At 45.7% G+C, this 22216-nt stretch overlaps 1 protein-coding gene across 3 annotated transcripts in view; it reads right to left on the bottom strand.

The window, feature by feature from the left end:
• The window catches only part of SDK1 (sidekick cell adhesion molecule 1), a 390039-nt gene that overhangs the window by 6605 nt on the left and 361218 nt on the right, over positions 1-22216 (bottom strand). For all 3 annotated transcript variants that reach the window (XM_059862197.1, XM_059862198.1, XM_059862199.1), the window contains 6 exons: positions 20911-21072; positions 19679-19804; positions 11425-11589; positions 8588-8725; positions 6542-6662; positions 6204-6333 (listed from right to left, as the gene is read on the bottom strand). In XM_059862197.1, coding sequence (XP_059718180.1) covers positions 6204-6333; positions 6542-6662; positions 8588-8725; positions 11425-11589; positions 19679-19804; positions 20911-21072 — 842 coding nt within the window. The remainder of the gene's footprint in view (positions 1-6203; positions 6334-6541; positions 6663-8587; positions 8726-11424; positions 11590-19678; positions 19805-20910; positions 21073-22216) is intronic.

Here is a 22216-nt window from a genome sequence, read left to right as displayed (position 1 = left end):
GAAATATTGCAATTGCAACTGAGTATCTCTCTTCTGATGGAAGGACAGCAGGGATGCCTTCCACACAAACACTCTGGGTTAGCCAGGCCAATGTTTGGTGTGGCCAGCCCAAGCCACCTGCACAGGACTCTGGGTGTTAAGTATTGAAAATTAGTTTTATAACTGGAAGGAAGTTAAGTAAAATCAGACTTTTTTACAGGCAAATAGCACAATTTGCATGTTCCAGCTGATTATGGGTGGTACAAGGTACACAACCAGCGGGGACAGAAGAAAGAGAATGCAAAATCTGGGAAAGAAGAACTGCCAGGCAGGAGGGGCTGCTTCCTTGGGATGAGTCAGACCCAGCTCTGCTCTCAGAGCGGATCCTACCCCTGAAACATTTATGCACGGTGGCTGGAGAGCTTCAAAGCTCCTATCAAGCAGCAGCTCTATTGAGATGTAACCAGATAAGCTCTGTGCATCTGCCCCTCCTCTGAAGTGCTGCTGCTGGGATGCAGCTGGAAGAATCACAGAGGGCTTGTACATCTCTGCTGAGCGCAGAGACCACGGCAAAGCCTCAGCCCTGGAGTCTCAGAGCACGTTTTCCTTCTGTTCCCACTGATGCTCCCACCAGTAACAGCCCCATCCCATCCAGCACACAAACACTGACTCAGGCATTTCCAGGTCTCATGCCTTTCCTCAAAATCTCCAACTAGACCATGCAAAAGCTTTATTCCTTTCCCTCCCCCCACTCAATAATCTGCATTGCCAATTCTAGAGGCAATTAAATATCAAAGTAGGAGCTGCCTAAGACACGCAAGAGAGACAGGTAAGTGCAGCTCATCACTGTTCTTTGCTGCAATTAGTTTCAAAAGGTTGGTGTGGTTCTGATCTATGACACCACCCAGCAAACACACATCCTTCTTGATCCTGCCTGCCATGAAACTTGTCTTTCCTCCTCTAAAGCTCCTTTTTAATGGTCTCTGAAGAACAATCCTCAAATGCCTTGTGAACCATCATTTGAAAAGGGCACAGCATCCATCATCCCCCTTCTTTGCTTAGGTAGCTGCTTCAATACTATTCCATGCCCATTTTCCAGCACAGAGGGTGATGGACAGAGCTGAGAAAATTTTCCCAGTGCTTTCCAAAAGTGAGCAAAGCAGCTCTTTACAGCTTTGCAAAACTTCCCCTCCACTATTACCCAGGCTTTGGCTCTTCAGGAATTATGTACTGTTTGATTTTTAAGAATGAAAAGCTTCAGGTGCCTTGACAAGTAATTACTAATACAACAAAGCCCTACCAGCATTTCATAATTATTCCAGAAGGAACACAGCAAGCCTGTCTCCTAGAAAAACACTCCTTTGCACCAGCTGCCAGGCTTGGGAAGCCAACACCCGACTCCCTCCAAAGACCTTCCTGAACAGGTGGTTTTTGCAGCATTCCTGGAATATCCCCAGATCTGGACTACTTCACAGCCATTGGGTGCAGAGAGCAGCTCCAGAGTCTTGGCACTGCTTCCAGGAACATCCTGCCAGCACTGCCCTGTCTGTTTTTGCAAGGGGCTCCAGCAGGAGTGCCATGGATGGCTGCAGATGTGGCAGCATGGCAGGGTCTGGCATCAGAAGCTCAGGCTGGTCCTCAGCTGCAGACACAGCCAATTTCACCAAAAGATCCCCAAACCCTGGTTCCCTCTGTCCTCAGCAGAAAACAAGTTATTGCACTCTGCATCAGTCTCCAAACATGATGCTCTGTGTCCATAGTGCAATTTTAAGGTAAATGCCAGGGAAGCTGAGGATGACATGGAAGAAAAGTCTCTGTATCCTGAGCAGAGACAGGATTGCTCAGCAGCAGCAGCACCCAGAGGTGTGAGCTCCTCCAGCTCCTGCGGATGTGCTCTCTCTACCAAAGGCAGGAGGCACTGCTTTCCCATGGCCTCTGACTCCTTCCCCAGCCCACCATCACTTTTACAGACTCAGACACTCTCAGCCACCCAACAAGGAAACAGAGCCCTGCTGAACAGAGGCATCATAGCTGAGCTGAGGTGGCATAAGCATGAGGAACAAAAGAACTCCCACAAACTTCTAGTGGCTCTTTTTGAATCTTCCTGATGCCCCCACAGAAACAGAGGATCTGTGGGGTTGGATAAAGCCAACTAAAAGCTGGAAGCCCTAAGGAGAAATGCAAAGAAGCACGTGACATGACTTTATAGCTGTAATAGTACTAATGCAGCCACTCGAGCTCTGTCCATCACAAGCAAAAAAAACACTCACTCACAAAGCTAATATAATTTCTGTTCTTAAGCCAAGTTCTTTCAACATTGCCAGAAGTCAACATAATAAAGAGGAGAAATCCTGGGAACACTTTAAGATGAGCTGCTACTGTTTGAAATACGGTGTGCTCAGATTTGCTATGAACTGGAAGAGGGAATTTAAAATAATACCACCTGCTGATAATTTGTCCACTAATTAGTTCATTATGCCAACTGAAAGGGAACAATAATTTGGTGTAAGTAAGGCCAGGGTCTTTCAGAAGGAAAGACTGTCATGAAGCATTTAGAGCTGCATAACTTTACCCTTTCACCATCATTCAGACTGATGCTGGAAAGGATAACCTGCTTGTTAGTGTTGAAACAACAGGTTTTTTGTATTTCTTTCAGGACAGGTAGGAAGTGACTGTTTTATCCGTGTTTCTGAAGTATCTCCTAAGGTCTGCTCCCAGCAAGACTCCCGTAACCACCCTTATCAGCAAGTAATGCTCTAAACTGGCATTCCACAGCCCGATGAAAATCAAGGAGAAGTGAGATAAACCTGTTTAGCATGACAATACAGACAGCTTATACTAAAGGATTACTCTTTAGTGGTTTTTAAACTATTGAGTAAATAGAAATGCTGCAGGGCTTTTTGCTTTGTTTTCAGTTTTCTCCTCTCCCTGCGACTGTGGCAGTGTTACCTTGGAAACCTCCATAGGCAGGAGCGTGATTGGGTGTGTGGTGACATTACACACTGTCAACCAAAGGTGCATGGATGCCTATGAAACAACAAATACAGAAAATGAGAGGCTATTTAGGTATATTTTTCATAGCATAAAATGCATGAATGCTGCTCAGAGGCAAGTCAGCCACCAGAGTTGGCTGGCTTAGTCAGTGGGAAATGTGATAATACATTTGATAATAGTTCCAGTTATCCTTTTAAGTGACTACAAAAGAAACAGCCTTATAAGATTACTTCTAAAAATGTAGATAACAGCAGGATTTTTTTTTTTTTTGTTGGCCTGAAATAAATATGCTGTAAAAGAGACAAGGTAACCCAGTATGCAAAATATTTCTCTGGACATGGGAACCCACTCTTATTATATGTGTCACCTGCAGCTGGTTTCCACACAGTGCCCAACTTGTCAAAATCACTGGAGAGCTTTACTGGAAACAAGTTAAACCCTGTTTCCTCTGAAGTGTTAAGTGGAAATGAATATCTTCCCACAGAGCTGAGAAAGCCAAAGCCAGTCATATTGCAGACAGCAGTGGGAAGGCCAGAGCATCCAGCACTGACTGATAATGTGTGCAACCTGTGAGAGTATTTTCTCCTGGAAACAGTTTTTGGGAGACCACAAGGACACATGAGAACACACAAATGTGCACCAGCCTCCCCTCTCCTCCTGCTCTTCCTTGGCTGGATGACACTGCAGGTACATCATCAGAGTTCTATACACGGTGAACACCAAATTTTTTCAGATTATCTGTCCAGAGCCTTGTCCACTTGTCTCATTAACTAAAAGCCTATTATTATTAATCATTTAGAATTTACACTCATAGCAGTCTCCTGCTCCGTACCTGCCAATTAAACTTCTTTAACCTCATTAACAGGACTGGTGCTTGGCTTTCATGACATGGAGTAAGTTCACCACTTGATTTATGAATATTAAGAGTCCTACTTGATTTCCTCTTTGTTTCTGTGTGTCTCTCCCCTCCAGGAGGGAGCTTGGAAGAACGCTCCCAGGCAGCTGTGTTTTAAGTGCAGTCAGTCAGCCCAAGAGTTCTTCATGTTCAGCAAACCCCAGGAGACTCGAAGCCAGTGAGCTTCCTTCTTTTCCATATAAAATCTTGACACCTCAGGCAACAGGCATAATACTCAGCAGTAACACAGTGACAAGTGGATTGAAGGCAAAGGCACAGATTTTGTCCCTGCCTGCCCTGATGTGCATCACATTAAGTGAAATTTGAGACCCACACACAGATGTATTAGAGGAAAACAGCATCAGGACCCTCTGCTGCAGAGGACCAAACCTGGGTAGAACTCTCACATGAAAAGATGTCTTTGACTCTTCATCTAATGGCAAATGTTTCTCCCTGCTAAGACAGATGGAAAATCTGAAACTCTCAGAAAACAGAGCTTGTCTGTTACGATCTCCTCTGAGAACAGAAACGAAAAGAAAATAAAAGACAAACAGGAAGAGCTAATAGGTACAGGAATACTTGAAAAGAGAGTGGTCAGTCATCTATGCCCACCTCTGCCCCAACCCACCCTCACCTCCTGTTTGCACCTGCCAACATAAACAGCATTTTCAGGCTGATCAAAAGGCAGCATCTCCTACTGCTACCTCTACTGGGAGCATATTAACATTTCATGACTAAAAACACTCCCCACTACAAAAAACCCCAAACAAGCATCAAAGACATTATACAGGCAGAGTGCATCTCCAAGCCCCAAGGAAAAACAGGGGCATATTTTATGCACAAACTCACGTGCACACCCACATTCACAAAAACACCAGAATCTCAACTGAGACCTTCAGGCTCGACAGCAATAAAACAGTAAATAAACAATATCAATAGCCTGAGAAAAAAAACCCCAAAAATCACTTCATTCTCTGCTGTACAAACAGTGCATATGGAAGGCATAATGACACCCTGCAAGGAGACTTCTGCACATCACCAGGAAATACCACACGGGACATTGAAATTAATGTCAAAAGGTGCCAGTGCTAAATTCACGATCATGCTCAGCAAACTGTTTTAATGACAGGTTTAATGCTGGGTTGTTACAGTGACATGACCAAAGCACTGTGGGTTTAATCTGGAGGGTAATGCTGGAGCATTGCAGAGACAGCAGCTTGAGCTGCACCAAGGAAAGCTGCCTGCTCGACGGGTCGGCCACAGGGCAGCACAAAGCAGCAGGCTGTCGGTGGTAATTAGCAGGAGGTGAGAGCTAGGTAGCCAGGAAAAGCAGCTGTAGCTGCAGGTGCAGAAAAGCTACAGATGAAAACTGTCATCTTCTTTCACGACTTGCTGCCCGTGATATTTTCTTGCTGGAAGGGTCAGGTTTGGCATGGTTTGGCCCACTGCTCGCTTCTTGCGCTGTCAGTTCGGATTCATCAGGATCTCAGCTGACAGCATCTGATTTTAGAGACAGATTTACCTTTCTGGATCTCCTTTGAAGTCTGTCTATTCACCCATGGCCACTGCTGGACTTTCACAGACAGCAAGCATTGTCTTCCTTCTAACAAGGAATGTGGAACACAAGATGGAGCCCTGCCAGATGGATAATGCTGGCAAGCACCCACCTTCTGTGGAGAGCAGTCTACAGGCAAGGCTGGGGTGATCAGAGAGCTGAATGCTGGGCCCTCACAGCCGTGACCATGTGGCTCCCTGGCAAGTTACTCACTCCCCACCTCCTCCCTCTGTAACCAAGGCAGTGGCTGTCACCACTCAGGTCACTCTTCTGACTGGTGGGGTGTGCTGAAGCTGTGAAACTGCAAGCCACATTTCACACTGCAGTCAGTGCAACAGTCCAAAGCACATCTCACCTTTAACCTCACCCAGAAGACAGTAGCTGGTTATTTTGTAGCACATGTGTGTTTTCCCAAAAGTGCTCCAAGTTTGCAGCCCACAGACAGAAGGGGGTGTGCAGATCCTTCCAGAGAGGTCAGCACTCACTGTCTGACTGATTGCACTTATCCTTCTACCTGACTGGCAAACTGAATATCTGCCAAGGCCAAGTCTGGAATCTGCCCTGGCTGGGTCCTGCTTGTCAATCTTCCCTTTGATATTTTTATTTTAAGATGTGATGCAAACAGCCTGGTGAATTGAACCTTTTAAAATCCCTAAGACAGACAGTGACCGCACAGCATGTTGCAGATATGGGACTGGGACTTCAAAGACTTGCCAGGATTCAGCATGGAAATGATTATCTGTGGTGTCTGTGCAATGTGAGGCAGAGGGAAATCCTTACCTCTGACTCTGACACTTCCAGGGGCTTCTCATTGAGGCCCAAGCCCTCGGTCAGCACAGCCCCGTTGTACTTGTTGCAGATATCCTCATCAGAGTAGTGCAGCCCCCCTGGGCTTGGCCGAGGAGGTGACCTAGGAAATGCAAGGGATGAGTGACTGGGATGTTGTTATTCCCCTGAAATTAATGAAATCATGCTTAGAAGCCAGAATCACAGCTTGAAGCAGAGACTTGGGTGTTTAAATCCTCTCTGGATTCTTCAGTCTCTCCCTTTTGCCTCCTTAGCAGTGCTTGAAGCTAGAAAAAAGACATTCCAAAAGCACAGCATTCCCAGCTTTTTACCTGGTTCCATTCTTCTTTGAGAAGGTGCTCTTGATGTTCAGGTGTCTGCTGTTGAGCTCCAGAGCAGTGAAGCCTCCGTTGTCCAGGGTGACTGACTCTTCCACGTTGGAGATGGTTTTACCTGGAGCCAGGAAATGAAATGTTCAGCTGAAATAAAAACATTTTTCCCCCAAATTGTACTGCAGGAGTCCTTGTCCTTTTTCTGTTTGTCCTTCTTTCTGGTTTATGACATCATTAATTATTTGAAATTCTCTTTACTTTTTCTCCTGGCAAGTGAGAACAGAGTGAAAGCAAGGAGTGTATCAGGAAAGTGAAGGGGCAAAGGAAGCCAAAAGAGGAGAAGGGAGTCATGGATGGATGGATGGATTTCATTCAGAGACAAGAATCTAAAATAGCACAGATAAACTGTGCTTCAAAAGTGCTTATTCTTGATTTTTGACTATAAATAGAAACCCGATAACTAATTTAGGTGGCTACTGAAGATGTCCTAAATCAGGTGCTGTGAATCCCATTCCACTCTGATTGGAGTAAAGCAAGAGAAAGTAAAACTAGAGAAAGAAGACTAGAAGAGAGAAAAAAGGCAAGAGGAAGGGCAAGTGGATAGCAAATGGGAAAACCATGCCACAGCTGAAATGGGGATCAGGTATGGAGAAATCACCAGACAATGTAAGGCAGGAACAAGCACGGGATGGGAAGAAGAAGGAAAATACAGCCAGTATATTATTTCTTGTGATCAAATCTAGCAGGAGCTTGTTCTCTCCTGTGCTCATCCTTTGTCATCCCAAAGGTGTGAGCTGAGCCTGTGTCCCAGGGAGAAGGGCTGGCTGCCACTTTGCAGCAGGCAGGTGCTTTATCCTCAGCTTCAATTTCAGTGCTGCATTAAGGCTCTGTGAACACGGATATCTGACAGCACAGGTCAGACCTGCCTTTTCATGTCTGTCCCCCAAACACAGTAAAACTAAGAAGATGAGAGATTTCCTATGAGCTGTGCATACAAATATATAATAGTATTAACTTGGCAAAATGCCACGGTATTCATACATCTTATATCTCATGGGACTGAAATCTGATTTCTAACACTTGTTAGAAGTGAATTACAAAGAAAGAGAAGATCTTCACTTTGGGACTGAATTACTAAATACTGCCTGGAAGACTTCATTACATTAATCCCTAAGAACAGGTAGTGCAGAGACCCATCCACCTGATCCTTTTCATTAATGTACCTTTTCTGGCACCTCCTGGCATCAGAGAAATTTCCTGCTGCAGGTGGAGGAGGCTATCAGAGAAATACACATGTGAACAACCCTGCCAGGGCTTTATCATGTAGGGAGAAGAAAAGGTAAAAACAATATTCAGAGCTCAAGAATGAGGCTTTTTAAAGGGGACTATTTGACATTCCAAGTTACAGAGCAGGTAACTCTTGTTTCCTTTCAAGAAAGGAGACTGGTAAAAATCATCACTAAAGGAAAATTCAAAGCTTCATGCTCACTATATGTTAAAATCTAACTGGTCCAGATAACCAAGACACCTCCTGGCTGCTTGGCTCCCAGCCCAGCAACTGCAGCTTGACTTAGGGATGGAATGGGAGATGCAGGGCACTCAATACAAAGGAATTGTGATGTAGTCCTCACACAGAGAGATTTAGAATATCCTCACTGGTACAGCCATGGAAAAGCAGAATCTTTCTCCTTCTCCCCTTCTTTCAGGGATTTATGCCAAAGTTAAACAAAGGCTCAGCTAATTTCCTATTTATTCCTTATCTGCCAAGTGTTTGACCCAGACTCCTTGGCTTTTACTGCAGTCCCTGGGACTTCCAGAGTCTGTCCTGTCTGAGCCCGTGGCTGGTCAGTGTCCAAACCCTGATCCAGTGTAGCTAGGGGCAAAAGCCATTTCTACCAAACCAGACAGCAAAAAGTTCCAAGTCTTCTGCCAAGCAAAATAGCTCTAAATACAGTCCCTGCTGAGGAAATCAGAGGTTCAAAGGCAAGGCATCTCTGATTCCCACAGCTTTTGAGACTTATGCACAGCACAGAGATGATGCCTTACCTCCGTTGCAGTTCTTGTACTTCTTGCTCTGGCCATGCAGGACCAATGCAAACACCACCAGCAGGATGAGGATGAGGCTTGAGAGAGCCATCACCAGCAGAAACCACCACTCCTCATAGAAAGGGGCTTCTGTTTGTGCTGAAAGAGCAAAAAACAAATAACAGTTCCTCTTTATGCCCCTTTAAAATTTTCTCTTGTTTCCCACAGGGAATGGTGACTCTGCAATGGTGCTCAGGAGAGGGGGGGTTCAGACTCTCAAGGGGCTTGCTGACCCTTCTAGGATGGCAGAGAACAGGAGCATATCACAGCTCCAAGCCAGAATCCCAGGATGGTTTGTGTTGGGAGGGACCTTAAAGCTCATCCAGTGCCACCCCCTGCCATGGGCAGGGACATCTTCCTCTATCCCAGGTTGCTCCCAGCCCTGTCCAAGCTGGCCTTGGACGTTTCCAGGGATGGGGCAGCCACAGCTTGTCTACAACCAGTTCCATCTCTACAAGCACCTTTCATACCCCTGGAGCGGCTCCAGAGGCCCTTACCTAAGTTATCACCAGGAGAAGAGAGGCAGGTTTCTTCCCACAGCTCTGCACACCTACATTTATTGACCACGGCAGGCTTAGCACTCCTGGGTCAAGGAAACCACTAATACACGTGCCATGACCCATGATTATTCTACTTTTTGGGAGGCTTACCTTGCCAAAATGCTGTTCAGTGGCTCTTTGAAAAATACAGCTAGTGCCAGGGAACAAAGCACACTTGGTTCAGCATCTTTCAGTGCCTCCATTAACTCCAACTTCCAATATTCACTGCTACTCTATATCACTTCTCCATCCACTGAGCCAAGCCTGATGTGCAGCACAGGGATATCAATTCAATTGCCTGGATTTTGTGCAGTCTCAGGTCATTTCACCCCATTTGACCTCAAGTGGAAACACAAAATGACACCAACTTCCCCTTTCTGGAGTTACCTTGCCAGTCTTGGTTTAAAGTAATAAGTATTGTTGTTTTCTTGCAGTGATATTCTCTTTGTCCTCCCTTGAGCTCCCTCAGCTTTGGGAAAAAGTGCAGCTTCTGAGCATGAGCCAGCAGTGTACATAATTTCCCTGTCGTCCTTAAGGTGGAACACCACCTGGCAGGAATGGGTGATGCCAGGAGAACAACTCAACCCCTCACTATCACCAAACCCTCTTTCCCTGACTGTCCCAACCCTGGATGTGAATAAAAGTCTGTTTTACGCCCAACGATACGAGCTCACATTTGTTCCAGATCACTGGGTATTCTGCAGCAGGGAAAAACAGCCACACTCCTTCTTTGCTAGGAGGCCAGTCCAGGCCAATAAAATCCTAGAGACAAACTGCACAAGCCATGCTGGGATGAGCAGATTCAGGGCAATTTATACCTCCCTGTGCCAGCTGAAGTGGCCAGCCTAAAATGCTTTATACTTTTATGACTGTGAATCTCAATGGAAGCCTCTTACTTTCATGCAGCAATTTGAGAGGAACATTGAAGCATCAAAAGGAAGCGAATTAAATAGTTCTGTTCAAGTGGAGAACTTACAAACAAGCAGTTTATTTATAGAAAGCATCACAAGGAGATGCATGCCCTGCTTCAGAGGAATAATGTCTTCGAGCAAAGGAAAGACTGACATGATTGCTGGTCCTTTGCACTGTGTTACAGCCTCTCTGAAACCCCAGACAGGAAAAACACTGACTCTTGGTGTTTGAAGTGGGTTGTCCATGCCCTTGTGCTGAAGCAGAAAAGCAGGGGTAGCACTCTCAGTGAAATCCATGGAAGCTCTCCCGGGGTAAGTGGTTAATTGTGTCAGGACAAGCGCAGCAGCCGCAATGGCGAGAGCAGCACTTGCTTCTCCTGCCTGCTGGGGAGTTGTTGAATGGTGTTCATGCCTTTCACTGGAGCAGCAAAGAGATAAAAGCCACTCCAGATACTGGAGCACTGCCAGCTTCTCGGGACTCTCCAGAATTTTGAATCACAAAGCCGCTTTATCAGGTTCTTTTATTCCCCTTGTCTTTGCTGACACAGCAAGGATGAAACCAATGGCTCAAAAGCAACCTGGAGTAGAGCAGGGGAAGAGGAGACCCAGCAAAGCCTTCCCAAGGGCAAGGTCTCTCACCTCACTACAGGCCAAGGCACTCCAGCTGCCCAGCCCAGGCAAGCTGACAGGAATTTGATTTTCAAGGTATTCAAGCCCCTTCAGAAAACCAGAGGGCTGGGCTGCTCACAAAGATTTGGGAAGCATGTTTAGTTCATAGCCCTGTTACTGGGAGTAAGCACAGAGAGCAGGGAGAGTGGGAAGAGCCCCAGAGCATCACAAATGAGCTGTTCTGGTAGAGGCATCACACTGGAGCAGGACTGCCAGCACAAAGGATTGTCAGGAATAATGTGAAGCTACACTTCTGTATTTGTGGGAGCTAAAGACAAAGTAACACAGAACATGTTTATCAGAGTCCAGAGTAAAAAAAATAAAATAGAAAGCAGAGCAAACAAAAAACAGACTGAGAATGGAGAAAAAGCAAACAAATTGCAGACTCTACAAATTAGTCTTATGACAAGAGATCTGACATAAACATTCCGAGTAGGTTCTTTATCAAGTTTAAAAATGGCACATGCACTTTTTTCCTCTTGAGAATCAAACACACTGTAATTTCAAACCCTAATTCACCACTGTATTACTCCAGTTTTATCCTAAAACAAGTGAAAAAAGCCGCCTTTGATTATTTGCTGCAACTAGAGAGTCTGATTTGTTTCTTTTCCCGCACTTCTCCCTCAGCCTCAGGAAATTCCATCAAAAAAGACTTTAAAAAAAAAAAATCCATGATTACCTGATACAGCCACAGAAGGAACACTTGGCTCTCCATAGCCAAACTCGTTGACAGCCACCACCCGGAATTCGTAGGTGACTCCTTGTCTGAGTTGGTCCAGGCCCACTGTGTAGGAGGTGGCGCTGCGAGGGATGTCCTTCACAAACATATCCCAGAGTCCTTCATCTAGGAGAGCAGCAAGGACAGAAATGGCATCAGCTGTGTGCCCTGGCACTCCCACCTGCTCAGTGAGAGAGGTTGTCACCAATGTCACCAGTGGTGTGCTGAAGCCACAGGCAGGGACACACTCACCTGGAGGCTGCCCTGTGGTACACACAAATGTCAGGATGCCCTGCAAGCCCCATCTATGAATGCATTAATTCAGGATGGGAGCTTTTCATAGCCCAGATGGAAGAGGTCTCTAAAATCGGCAGCAGCACCCACAGAGACCTGAGCTGGCTGGAGCAGCTGCCACTCCCTCCTGACTGGGTAAGGTCACCCATCAGCACATCTGTCATTTGACAGATCACATAAACCAAAGGCAACATTAACGGGTCCTGATCACAAAGGTTCTACTTGCCTTTTACACTGCAAAATTTGCTTTGTTGTTGAAGCACTCGAGTGAGGTTTGGACTAATATAAGTCCTGGGAGTCTCTGTGGAGCCAGGGGACTGGTGTCACTGGAGTGCTGCTTGCTCCATGACAGCAACAGTGATGAGTGCTTTGCATGGCACAGAGCTGGTGCTGCACTCTGTGCTCTGCAGTTTTAAACAGAAATGAGTTTTGTTTATTTTTATAAAGCTGTTGAAATTGTTAGAAGCACAATGCCATTCTGATGGGAATGTTTCAGTAGGGTAATCTTGGCTCTCCACAGCCATAATGACATTAATCCTGATTCACATCCTGACCAGGCACCATTCCCTCACCTGTAACCTCACATTCACCTGGCTACAATGGAATGAACTTTCAGTGAGATGGATGCTGGTACCAGCAGCAACAAAACCAACTATAATTAAAAATACTACTCAAAAGTTTTGAGGGCAGGAGTCAAACATTAATCTGACTGATTAACTTCCCAGTAAAAATTGGTGCCCAGCATTTCTGCTGAGAAAAGGGAGTCTCTGTCTACACATGGGGCCAAACCCTCAGCTCTCCTACCCAGCATAGCTCTCACAGACCTGACCTCACAAGCATCCCATTGGGCTTTTACTTTTAGCTATCAAAGCTGTTCCAACAATATCTATTTTTCTCTCCATGTCCCAGAGCAGTGAGAATAGGATGATAACCTCTCCACAGACACAACTTCAGTGTGGGAGCTGCCTGCTTTGAAAGACAGTCGTCTGCTCTGTGCAGCTCGACAGCAGCAGGACTTCTGTAGCTCGAGGTGTTATCAAGGTAACAATAAAGCAGGAGCCAGCACTGTTACCCTCTGTGACTCGTTCTGCTGCTGCAGTGGGAGGCAGGAATCTGTTCTCATTTGCTTTGCCTTTACCTGAGTGTAACCTAATTGGAGTCACTGCAGCCATTCCAGAATTGGGCTGGTGTAACAGAGCAAGATCTGGCCCTCAGCCTGCTCCTGTGCCACGGGGAATAGCAGCAAAGATGGATTGATTAACACTGCAGGTGCATTTCCATGTGAATGTTTTAGCTTTGGCACCAGTAAATATTGGCTGGGTGATTTGCACCGCGCTGCACGTCTGGTGACACACACAATGAGTAACAGCCCCAAACCACAGCTTTTCTGGTCAGGAGGATTGGCAGTCTCAGCAGATGCAAAAAGCAGGCTGGATTGTTATTGTTCCAGCTGCATTTGAGAAACACCAAAGAACAATAAAAATAGGTAATTTTCCTGCCATGCTTAAAACTCGGACCAATACATTATTCACCAGCATGATCAGCCTATAATGAAGTTATCATAATGTACCATTGTTATGTATTAGCTGGGTATTACAATGGCTATAAAACAAGAGATAAAATATTGACTTCCCTTTTACAGGGCAATAGAAGCTGAGATTATTTTACCACATAAAGTTACAATGTAATAAAAACAGGAGTTTGGGATTTAGTTTCTCTGAAGAGGGTGGAGTGAGGGATGCATTTTCAAAGTTGGATTGTTGCAGCCACCAATACTCAGAAGATGCATCTCACGACTATAAAATATTGCCATATTTGCTAGAATTGCCTAAGCTTTCATAAACACATTTGTAAACAGCAATAAGAGAATTTGAGCCCATTGTGAATTGTCTGAAAAGCAATTTGTTTGCATTCAAAGCCACTTAAATAGGGGAAGAAAAAGCAACAATAAAAGTGAATGTTCAGCACTCATTACAACAAACTCAACTGTTCAGACACACACTTTCTCACTCATTTTCTCAAACCTATCAGGGTGCACAGTGCAGAAAACCCAGCAGACCAAGAAGTGTAAATTTAGGTGCTTTGTGAAGCTTGCAGTAAGCTGGGAAAACCACCCCTGAGAGTCAGCATTGCATTTCCTCCTCTCTGTCCCCTTGGCTATGGTGGAGATGGTGTGGGGCAGCAAAGGATGCTGGTGGATGTTTCTTCAGAGATATTTCTGTCCAACAGGGACTCAGAGATGCTCTGGCTGGTGGCCATAGTCACTGGCCCATCTCCCTTTCATTCCCTGAAAGAATCTTTGTCAAAACTTTGGTTTTTTTTCCTTGGGGTAGGTCTGTCAGTACTGAGTTAATGGTTGGACTCAATGATCCTGGAGGGCTTTTCCAACCTTAATGATTCTAAAATGGGACCCAGCCCATTATCCATGGGGTCCCAGAGAGATGCTGATGCAGCTACAGATGTCCTACATCTTCCCCACTGCTGACCCCTAAGCACAGCACAGCCTGTGGCTTCCCAAGCCCTGGCCAGCAAGATTTTTAATTCCAGAGCCTCAATTAATTTATCTTATATCCATCTGGAGCATCCAGACCCCTCTTTGACAACAATGATCACAATCAGATATATCTGACCTAAAAAATCACATTATTCCAGTAGTGAACTTTGAGATTAAATATTGAACACACACTTGTGAATTCCTTCAGTGCACCTCTCCCCCCATCCTCAAAACCAGGTATGCTCTAAATGTTAGAAGTTCAGCTGAAAGAGAATTCATTAGAAGGTCACCTGTGATGGCAAAGACTGGCCTTTCACTTCAGTGGAAAATCATTAGTGTACCATACACAGCATTTTCTGCTCAGTTTAGGGAGGAAAGGTGCACGTGCCATGGCTGGGACATCAGCTGGGTATTAACTCTTAGAAATCCCTGGGAAGAGCAAATTTGCAACACTAAACAGGGCTCAGGTGCAGGGCTCAGAGGGACATCCCCAGGGAGGCTGCTTTGCTTTTTCTTTTCAGTCACATCAATCCCCATCTTCACTCCCCACGGCCTTTCACTGGGCACTCAGCCTCTTAAACATGTGATGGAAAAGCAAGCACTCCTCAAAAATGAAAGATTTTTCTTTGCTCCTTGTTTCTGCCAGTTTCCCCAGCCCTGCCCCATCCTAACTCCTGCTGGTGGGAGATTTGCTCTTCACCTCCCAGCCTCGATGCCTCTGTCCCATCGGAGCTTGAGGTTCAGGCATGGGGAGAGGATCTGAGTGACAGGGGAAGGTGAAGCCACCTCTGCCCTGACTCTGTGTCCAGCCCATGTTGGAGAGGAGCTGCTCTGCTCCCGTGGGCCAGCCCGGTGTCACAGGCCATTAATCGGGGTCTCCACGCCAAATAAAGCTGTCACTCAGCAAGGGAGGCTCCCAGCTCCACTAAATCCAGCCACTGACAACCCAAGACTGGAGAGCTGTCAGTTATTTGGGTTTTAAACACCAGCCATCCTCTCTCAGAGCAGGAGAGCTGGGCCATAAAGCTCCCTCCTAATTACACATTAGAAGGTTTATGAGGGGAGAAGCTGCTGAGAGTTAAGGCCCAGGCTGAAAGCCACTGGTGTTCCTCCTACAGAGGACACAATTAAAACGTGGCTGTTTTTGTCAGAGGCAAAGGGCTGGATTATCATGCAAAGCAGTGGAAGGACAAGAATGGGAAGTGAAGGCTGACAAACTGTCAGCCCCGGTGTGTCGCTGGGCAGCAGAAGTGAAAAAGGGCCCATGGCAGATGCTGGGGATGCAGCTGCACCCTTCACTTTGAATTTACTGACTTCTGCTGGTTCGTGTCCATGTTTGACACGGCGCTTCCTCATTTGGTTAAAAATAAATAGAAAAGGAAGAAAACAGAAAAACACTGCTCGAGACACCAGAAAGGAAACTAAAGTGAGAGCTGCCCTCAGGGCGTGGGAAGCAGAACCCAGCATTTATGAGGCAGACATTCCCACTGCAAGTAGATGGGTTCTTTCCCTAAATGTCTGTTGCCTTCTTGGAACTCATCATCTTGAAAGTTGGAGAGAGACTTTTTACAAGGGCATGGAGTAACAGGACAAGGGGGAATGGCTTCAAACTGCCTGAGGGCAGGGATAGATGGGATTTCAGGGAGAAATTCCTCCCTGTGAGAGTGGTGAGGCCCTGAGGTTGTCCAGAGAAGCTGTGGCTGTCCCATCCCCTGAAAGTGTCCAAGGCCATGTCAGATGGGGCTTGGAGCCACCAGGTCTAATAGCAAGTGACCCTGCCCATGGCAGGGGATGGAACTGGCTGATCTCTAAGGTGCCTTTCTATCCAGACCATTCCATTTAGGTGCAATTCTCTTCCAGTTGCCTGACATCATCCCCTGCTTGGCAAAAGCACGCAAAGTCCAAAATTGTGGAGGGAAGAGTAAGCAGAAAAGGAAATCTCCCTCTACTTGTCCTGGGTCAGGAAGGCTCTTTCTGAGGTGACAGAAGCCAGGAAGATGGGTCACTTATGGACATGGTTTAGTGGGGGACGTGGCAGAGTTTGGTTTATGGTTGGACTTGATGACCTTAAAGGTCTTTTCTAAATGATTCCGTGGGGCAGATTGACCCAACACCTACACCTGCTCTGCACAGGCTGATCCAGGGATGGAGGTGTCATGGGGCACATCCTCTCCACATCCAGGGGCACTCCTGGCCTGTGGATCCCCAGGGTGTTTCACAAACACCTCCCTTGCAGACAGGGGTCACTGGGAAGGCAGCTCTGGGTGAGACTGCTGGGAATGCACAGGCCACAGGCCCACCACTAAAGCACAGTGACAGGAACCTTTGGGTGGGACCTGGAGCTGGGAAAAGAGGGCTGAAGCCAGCTTCTCCATTCCTCCCAGCAGCACTGGGAACCTTACTATCGCTGTGCCATTTGTCTTTTGCTCTGTATATAAAAGCTGAGGGCACAATCTATTCCCCATTCCTCAGCCAGCCCAGCTGATGTCTGGGGAGCGCTTACAGTGGCAGAGACTGAGCCTGCTTAATTGCATTTCTTGTAATGCACAAGGAGCTAAACTGGAATCCATTTCTCTAAGGACAGAGAAGTTGAAGGAAAAGAAAAAGTCTTCTGTTTCTGTAATGTCTTCCTTTAGCACAGATCACTCTGGAAAAAAATATTGGCTTGCCTGCTTCATCCCTGTGTGTGAGAGTACTCAAAATGCAGAGGAGGTACTGAGCCTGGTCACCTTCCATAAAGCCAGCAGAGAAACAGGGAAATCAAATGAGCAGTCTCAGCTGCCTGCTGCCACCATTGCTAAACCCAGCAGGGCAGAGGAGCCCTGGGAGACACAGCAGGGCTCTGAAAAATTCAAAGGGAAGTGACAAAAGGGAGTAGGGTTTGCCATTTCTGACAGAAAGCCATCCTCCTACTCTGATGGAAGAGTCTTGGCAGGGAGCTACAGCAGGGAAAATGAGATGATACAGCATTTAACGTTTGGGGTAATGAGGCCTATAACAGATGACACTTGAGATGTGAAACACTAAGGTAGTGGTATTGCATTTAAATATTGGCAACAAGCTAAAGCTTTTCATCTGTCTGCTCAACGCCCCCTTTTTTGACCTCAGAAGGATAAATATCTTTTCCTTTCTTCATTTTATGTGAAGAGCACAAGTCAACTGCTCTTCTCTTGGAACAAATCCTCCTTAAAAACAAAGGTTGCTCCAATCCACACTCTACTGCCTGTATAAATTAACATGCAAAAGCAAATTCTTACAATGATATTAAAACAGGAGCTGCTCTGAATGACCAGCCCTGAGAGGAAGAATCAGTTCCCTGCTTTTGTTAAGCTCGTAATTCAGATTTCAGACTCTTCTGTGCAGAGATGAGGAAGAAAAGCAGCACAGAGAGGAAGCCGAGGCTTGGGTGGAATAAGCAAATCTTCCAATTAGTCTGTCTCCTCTCCTGGATCACATTTCACGCTTCCTACAGCTGCAACCAGAACCAAGGATGAGAATCCAGCATACAAATGCCTAGTTCATTTGCTACAGCAGCATGAATAGGATTAAAATAATCTGAAGAGGAATTAAATGCCTCAACAGTCAGGTTGCAAGAGCGGGAGAATAAGACCTCTTGTGTGCATTTCCAGGATCAGTGGAGTGGGGCCAGCAGAAGTGACCCAGGGTTAATGCAGCTCAGACCTGCCTTGGAGGGACTATTTTCTTTCTACTCAAAAGGAGTGGGCCCCAAATCCTACATCCTTAGCCATGAGCTGTGAAATGTTTGTTCACATCCAACGGGGAGTGGAGGGGATGAGTTCCCAATGTCACCGCTCGCACGAGCTGGATTTCCAAGCTCGCAGACAATCTGTACATGGGCTGCAGGTCTCCCCCTAAAATACTCTGACTCACAGAAAACCTGTCTGGGGGAAATGTAAGCTGGGAAGTGATTTTAAACGAACAGGCTTGGTTTAACTTGCTAAGATTGCTCTTCAAATAAAATATTTTCTACCTCTGATGAAATAAGGACAGAACTGAAAAAGCTGATGCAGGTGAAACAGAAGCACAGCACTGTCATGCCTCTAACTGAAAGCAAACTTGATCACTCTGGGAAACCCCAGTGCTTTGAGAAGGTATGTATTTCCCTTGCTTTTATTTTGAAAGCAATTGTCAAGTTAAATGACAGAAATAAAGAATTTTTAGGATCAGAGCAGAGCCTCACTACAGAGCAAATTCCATCAGATGCAGGTATGGAAATCTGCATCTTCAGAGATGACCTCAATAATTTTCCTACTGGTCTGGTTAAATGCAATTAAAATCATTGGTTTTAAATGCAACCTCACATTCAAGACACAAACAAGCTTCTATATAATCAAACAGATAAGCATTCATTTAATCAATATATAATCAAGCAATGTGCAAGCACCTAGAAGTGAAAAAGAAAGAGCCAGCAGCCAAGATGGTTATGTCAAGTATAGATCATGTCTAATTTCCTTCTGTGACAGAGTAGCAGACCTTGTCAATAGAGGAGAAAGAGCAGACATCATATATCCTGACTTCAGCAAAGCTTTTGACTTGGTGACATTCAAACACAGCCTGTGTGGAACAAGGAGCTGGTGGAGGTATCACCAGCTGGAAAACTGTACCCAGAGAGTGGTTATCAACATCTCCTGTCAGGGTGGAGGGAAGTTATCAAGGGAGATTACACAGAGGCCTGGCAGCACTCACTGGCATTCCTTAATGACTCAGTTCCCAGGAAATCTGTGCTTTTTGAATTTGCAAGGGATACCAAGCTGCGATCAGGCTGGAGCACACACTGACTTTTGAAATTACCTTGTCCAAGTGGGGGAACATTCTGGAAAAAAGCAGAGAACAGCTTCACTGAGATGCAAATCCCAGAAGCAAAGGAGCTCTGGGAAAGCACCAAGGAAAACTGTGGTGATGGGGGATTCCTTCCCCCCTCCTCAGTGCTCTCCCTGCAGAACAAATGGGGGGAGAAATGTGTATGTGCTGCTGAAGCCCTGGCCCTATTATTAACATTAAAACAGTAATTAGCTGCTGTGCTCTGCTGCAGAAGGAGACAGATTTCTATCTGTGGTCCTCAAAATACAGCTCACAAATACTTATTAGTCCTTGCTCCTGAAAGATGCTGTAAGCATTTAAATGAGATTTAATTATTAACTATATTAGTTCATCTGTTGGATGATTTTCCAGTGATGTAGCACAGTGAAAGCCAGAGCAGTCGGGGTAATTTTCTGTGACTACTCCTAAAGAGGGGAAAATATGCTAAACTACATAATAAACCAGTAACATCTTAATAGTGGCTGGAAACACATTCTCTCACAAAATCCCATTCCCTTGCTGGGATGACAAACAACCTCTCCACTTCAGCAGGGGCTGAAGGAAGGGAACTGATGACATCAAACCCCTGCATTTCCGGGGGCTCACCTGAGGGTCGTGCCTCTATTATGTAGCCAGTTGTGGGTTTTTCTCCTGAATCTCCCTCAGTCCATTGCAGTGTCAGCCCAGAAGCAGATTTTGTCACCAGGATTTCCTGAGGGGAGCCAGGAGACCCTGAAGGAGAAAAAGAGAGCAGCAAATGAAGGTGGCAATAAACTGCAGCATGAATTGCTTCTGCTGAGAGAGGGGAAAAATTATCTTGCAGCGCTGGTCAACAAATATGCAACATAAACCAGTAGCTCTATGGGCTACTGACCTGATTTTTTCAGTAGCTCCAGTACCAGCAATTACATATCCATGGGGCTTACAGGTCATGGGATCATAGAATATCCTGAGTTGGAAGGGACCCACTAGGATCATCAAAGTGCAACTCATGGCCCTACAGGGATTAACCCCAAGAATTGGGAGGGTTACACCTTCTGTGTTAAGAAGGCAAGAGAAAAAGGACTCTCATTTTATCCATTGCTGCTGCTATTTCTCATTTCAGAGGTGGAACCAGCCTGGAGAGATTCATGGGGACAGGCACTGCCCATTGGCTTGGGAGGATGCCATGGCCAGGTTAGAAAGGATTCCTTATCTACACTTGGTCTGTGGTGAGGTGTGAGAGACTGGAAGTGGGAAACAAACAGAGCTGTGGCCACTGCACTAATGCTCTGTCACTTACCTGACAGGGCGGTATCATTGGAGGGCATTTGCCTTGTTGAATTATCTGTTGACCAAAGTCACTGATCAAATAAGAAAACCAGCTCTGGGTACAGGCACTGAACCAAGCAGGGAATGCTGCCCTGCAGCTGCTCTTGACACAGCAGGAAATCACAGATCTCTCCCTCTGCATAAGCCAATGTGTCAGGATAGAACAATTGTCAATTCTTTCTGGTTTTGCATCCAGGAACCTCTGCTGGTTTCAGCAGCTACTCCAACTCTGCCTCCCACTGCAGAGCAGTACAGTCAGAATTATGCACTGCGCTGTCAGACTGCAGCTTGGAAATCCCAGGCTGGCCTGTGCAATATGATTTATTTACAATGTTTTGTTTATTCACATGAAATTCTAGGTTTCAGGGAAAAAAGGAAACAAGTTTTTCATGACAGTTGTGAAAAGCACTGAATCACGTCCCGTGACTCAGCTTCTCCTTGGAGCAGGAAATTCATGTGAAGCCTTGAGTGCACCATTCCCTGCTGGTGCCCTGTGACTTGTGATTTGTTTTTATAGTCCCCCTCACCTTCTGCTGGCCCAGCTGTGATGTTGGCTTGCAGTTCAGGTCCATAGGCGATGGTTCGGGCTTGCACTCGGAATAAATAGGTCATGCCCTTGGTCAGGTCCCGCACCTTCAGCCAGCGCTGCCAGTTCCCCTTGATGTCCACAGTCACCACCTTGCTCACCCCTGGAACAGCCACACAGGCAAAAAAATAAGAGGGAGTTTCAATGCAAAAATAGAAATCAAATGGAGCTTATTACATCTAGATGGTAAGTAGAATCATCTAACAGTTTGCTAAGAAAGTATTTCTTACAATTAGCAGGAGTTTAAGTAGTGATAATAGGCAATTTTCAGCACTGATAAGTATAATTAGAGTTTAAGCTTGATAAGTGGGTACTGACAAGGAAAAAAACCTTACAACACATCTGGGAAATTACCAAGAGACTACATGTAACCTCAGTAATTATTCTGGGAAGAAAGGAGGAGGTAAACGAAGAGGAGTGCACATTCCAGATTGCTTCCCAGGCAAGTATTTCTCTGTTGCTGCTTCCCCAAATAACCTCCAACACGGTCTGGAAGAGGAACAAGGGCCAGGTGTGTTCCATTCATCTCATCCTGCCATACCCACCATCCCCATGTGGATGCAGAGGGAAGGATGTGCAGCTCACCAGGGCCTTGGGGCTACAAATGCCATGGCAACAGGGGATGCAACCAAAGCACTGTGAGCTTGAACAAGGCTGGAGCTCTGACTTGTGTTTCACTCTTCTCACTCTCTCAGAATTTTTCTTACAGGGATCAGTAGAAATCAGGGTTGTTCCCTTCACCAAGGTTCATAGCTAGTTTCCCCTTTAGGTTCTCAACGCTGCACAAAGGACAGAGGGGCAATGAGTGATTTGAAAACAAAAACTCTGGCTTTCACTGAAATTTTCTAGAAGGAAGTCAACGGAAAGGATGTGATTTATAAAAGATTTTACAGAATAGAATTTTCAAATTTAGAGAGTCTTTCTGGTGGTTTTTTTTGGGTCTGCATATGTACATGACAAGTTTCAAACCAAGAAGGTAGGATAGGAAGTTAGAAAAGATTTTTCCTGCCAGAAATGGCTGCTTGCTAGTTTATCTTTCCAAAAAATGCAGAAGGAAGAGGTTTTCAATCCAGATGATCATTTTATGCAAATCAGGATGATACTTTCAGTTTTAATCACTTAAATAAAGAGTAATGTCCAAGCAATTTCTGTTCAAAGTTTTCTTCCAGATACAATTTATAACTCAGGGAATCTTTCCTTGGCTAACAAGGATGCAGTAAAAGTGCTCCCTCCTTCCACAGGTGAAC

The sequence above is a fragment of the Haemorhous mexicanus genome, chromosome 17 (assembly GCF_027477595.1).
Source record: "Haemorhous mexicanus isolate bHaeMex1 chromosome 17, bHaeMex1.pri, whole genome shotgun sequence".
In the NCBI taxonomy this organism is placed as follows: domain Eukaryota; kingdom Metazoa; phylum Chordata; class Aves; order Passeriformes; family Fringillidae; genus Haemorhous; species Haemorhous mexicanus.
The sequence above is the reverse complement of the archived record's forward strand: the minus strand, read 5'-3'. Positions and strand labels throughout refer to the sequence as shown.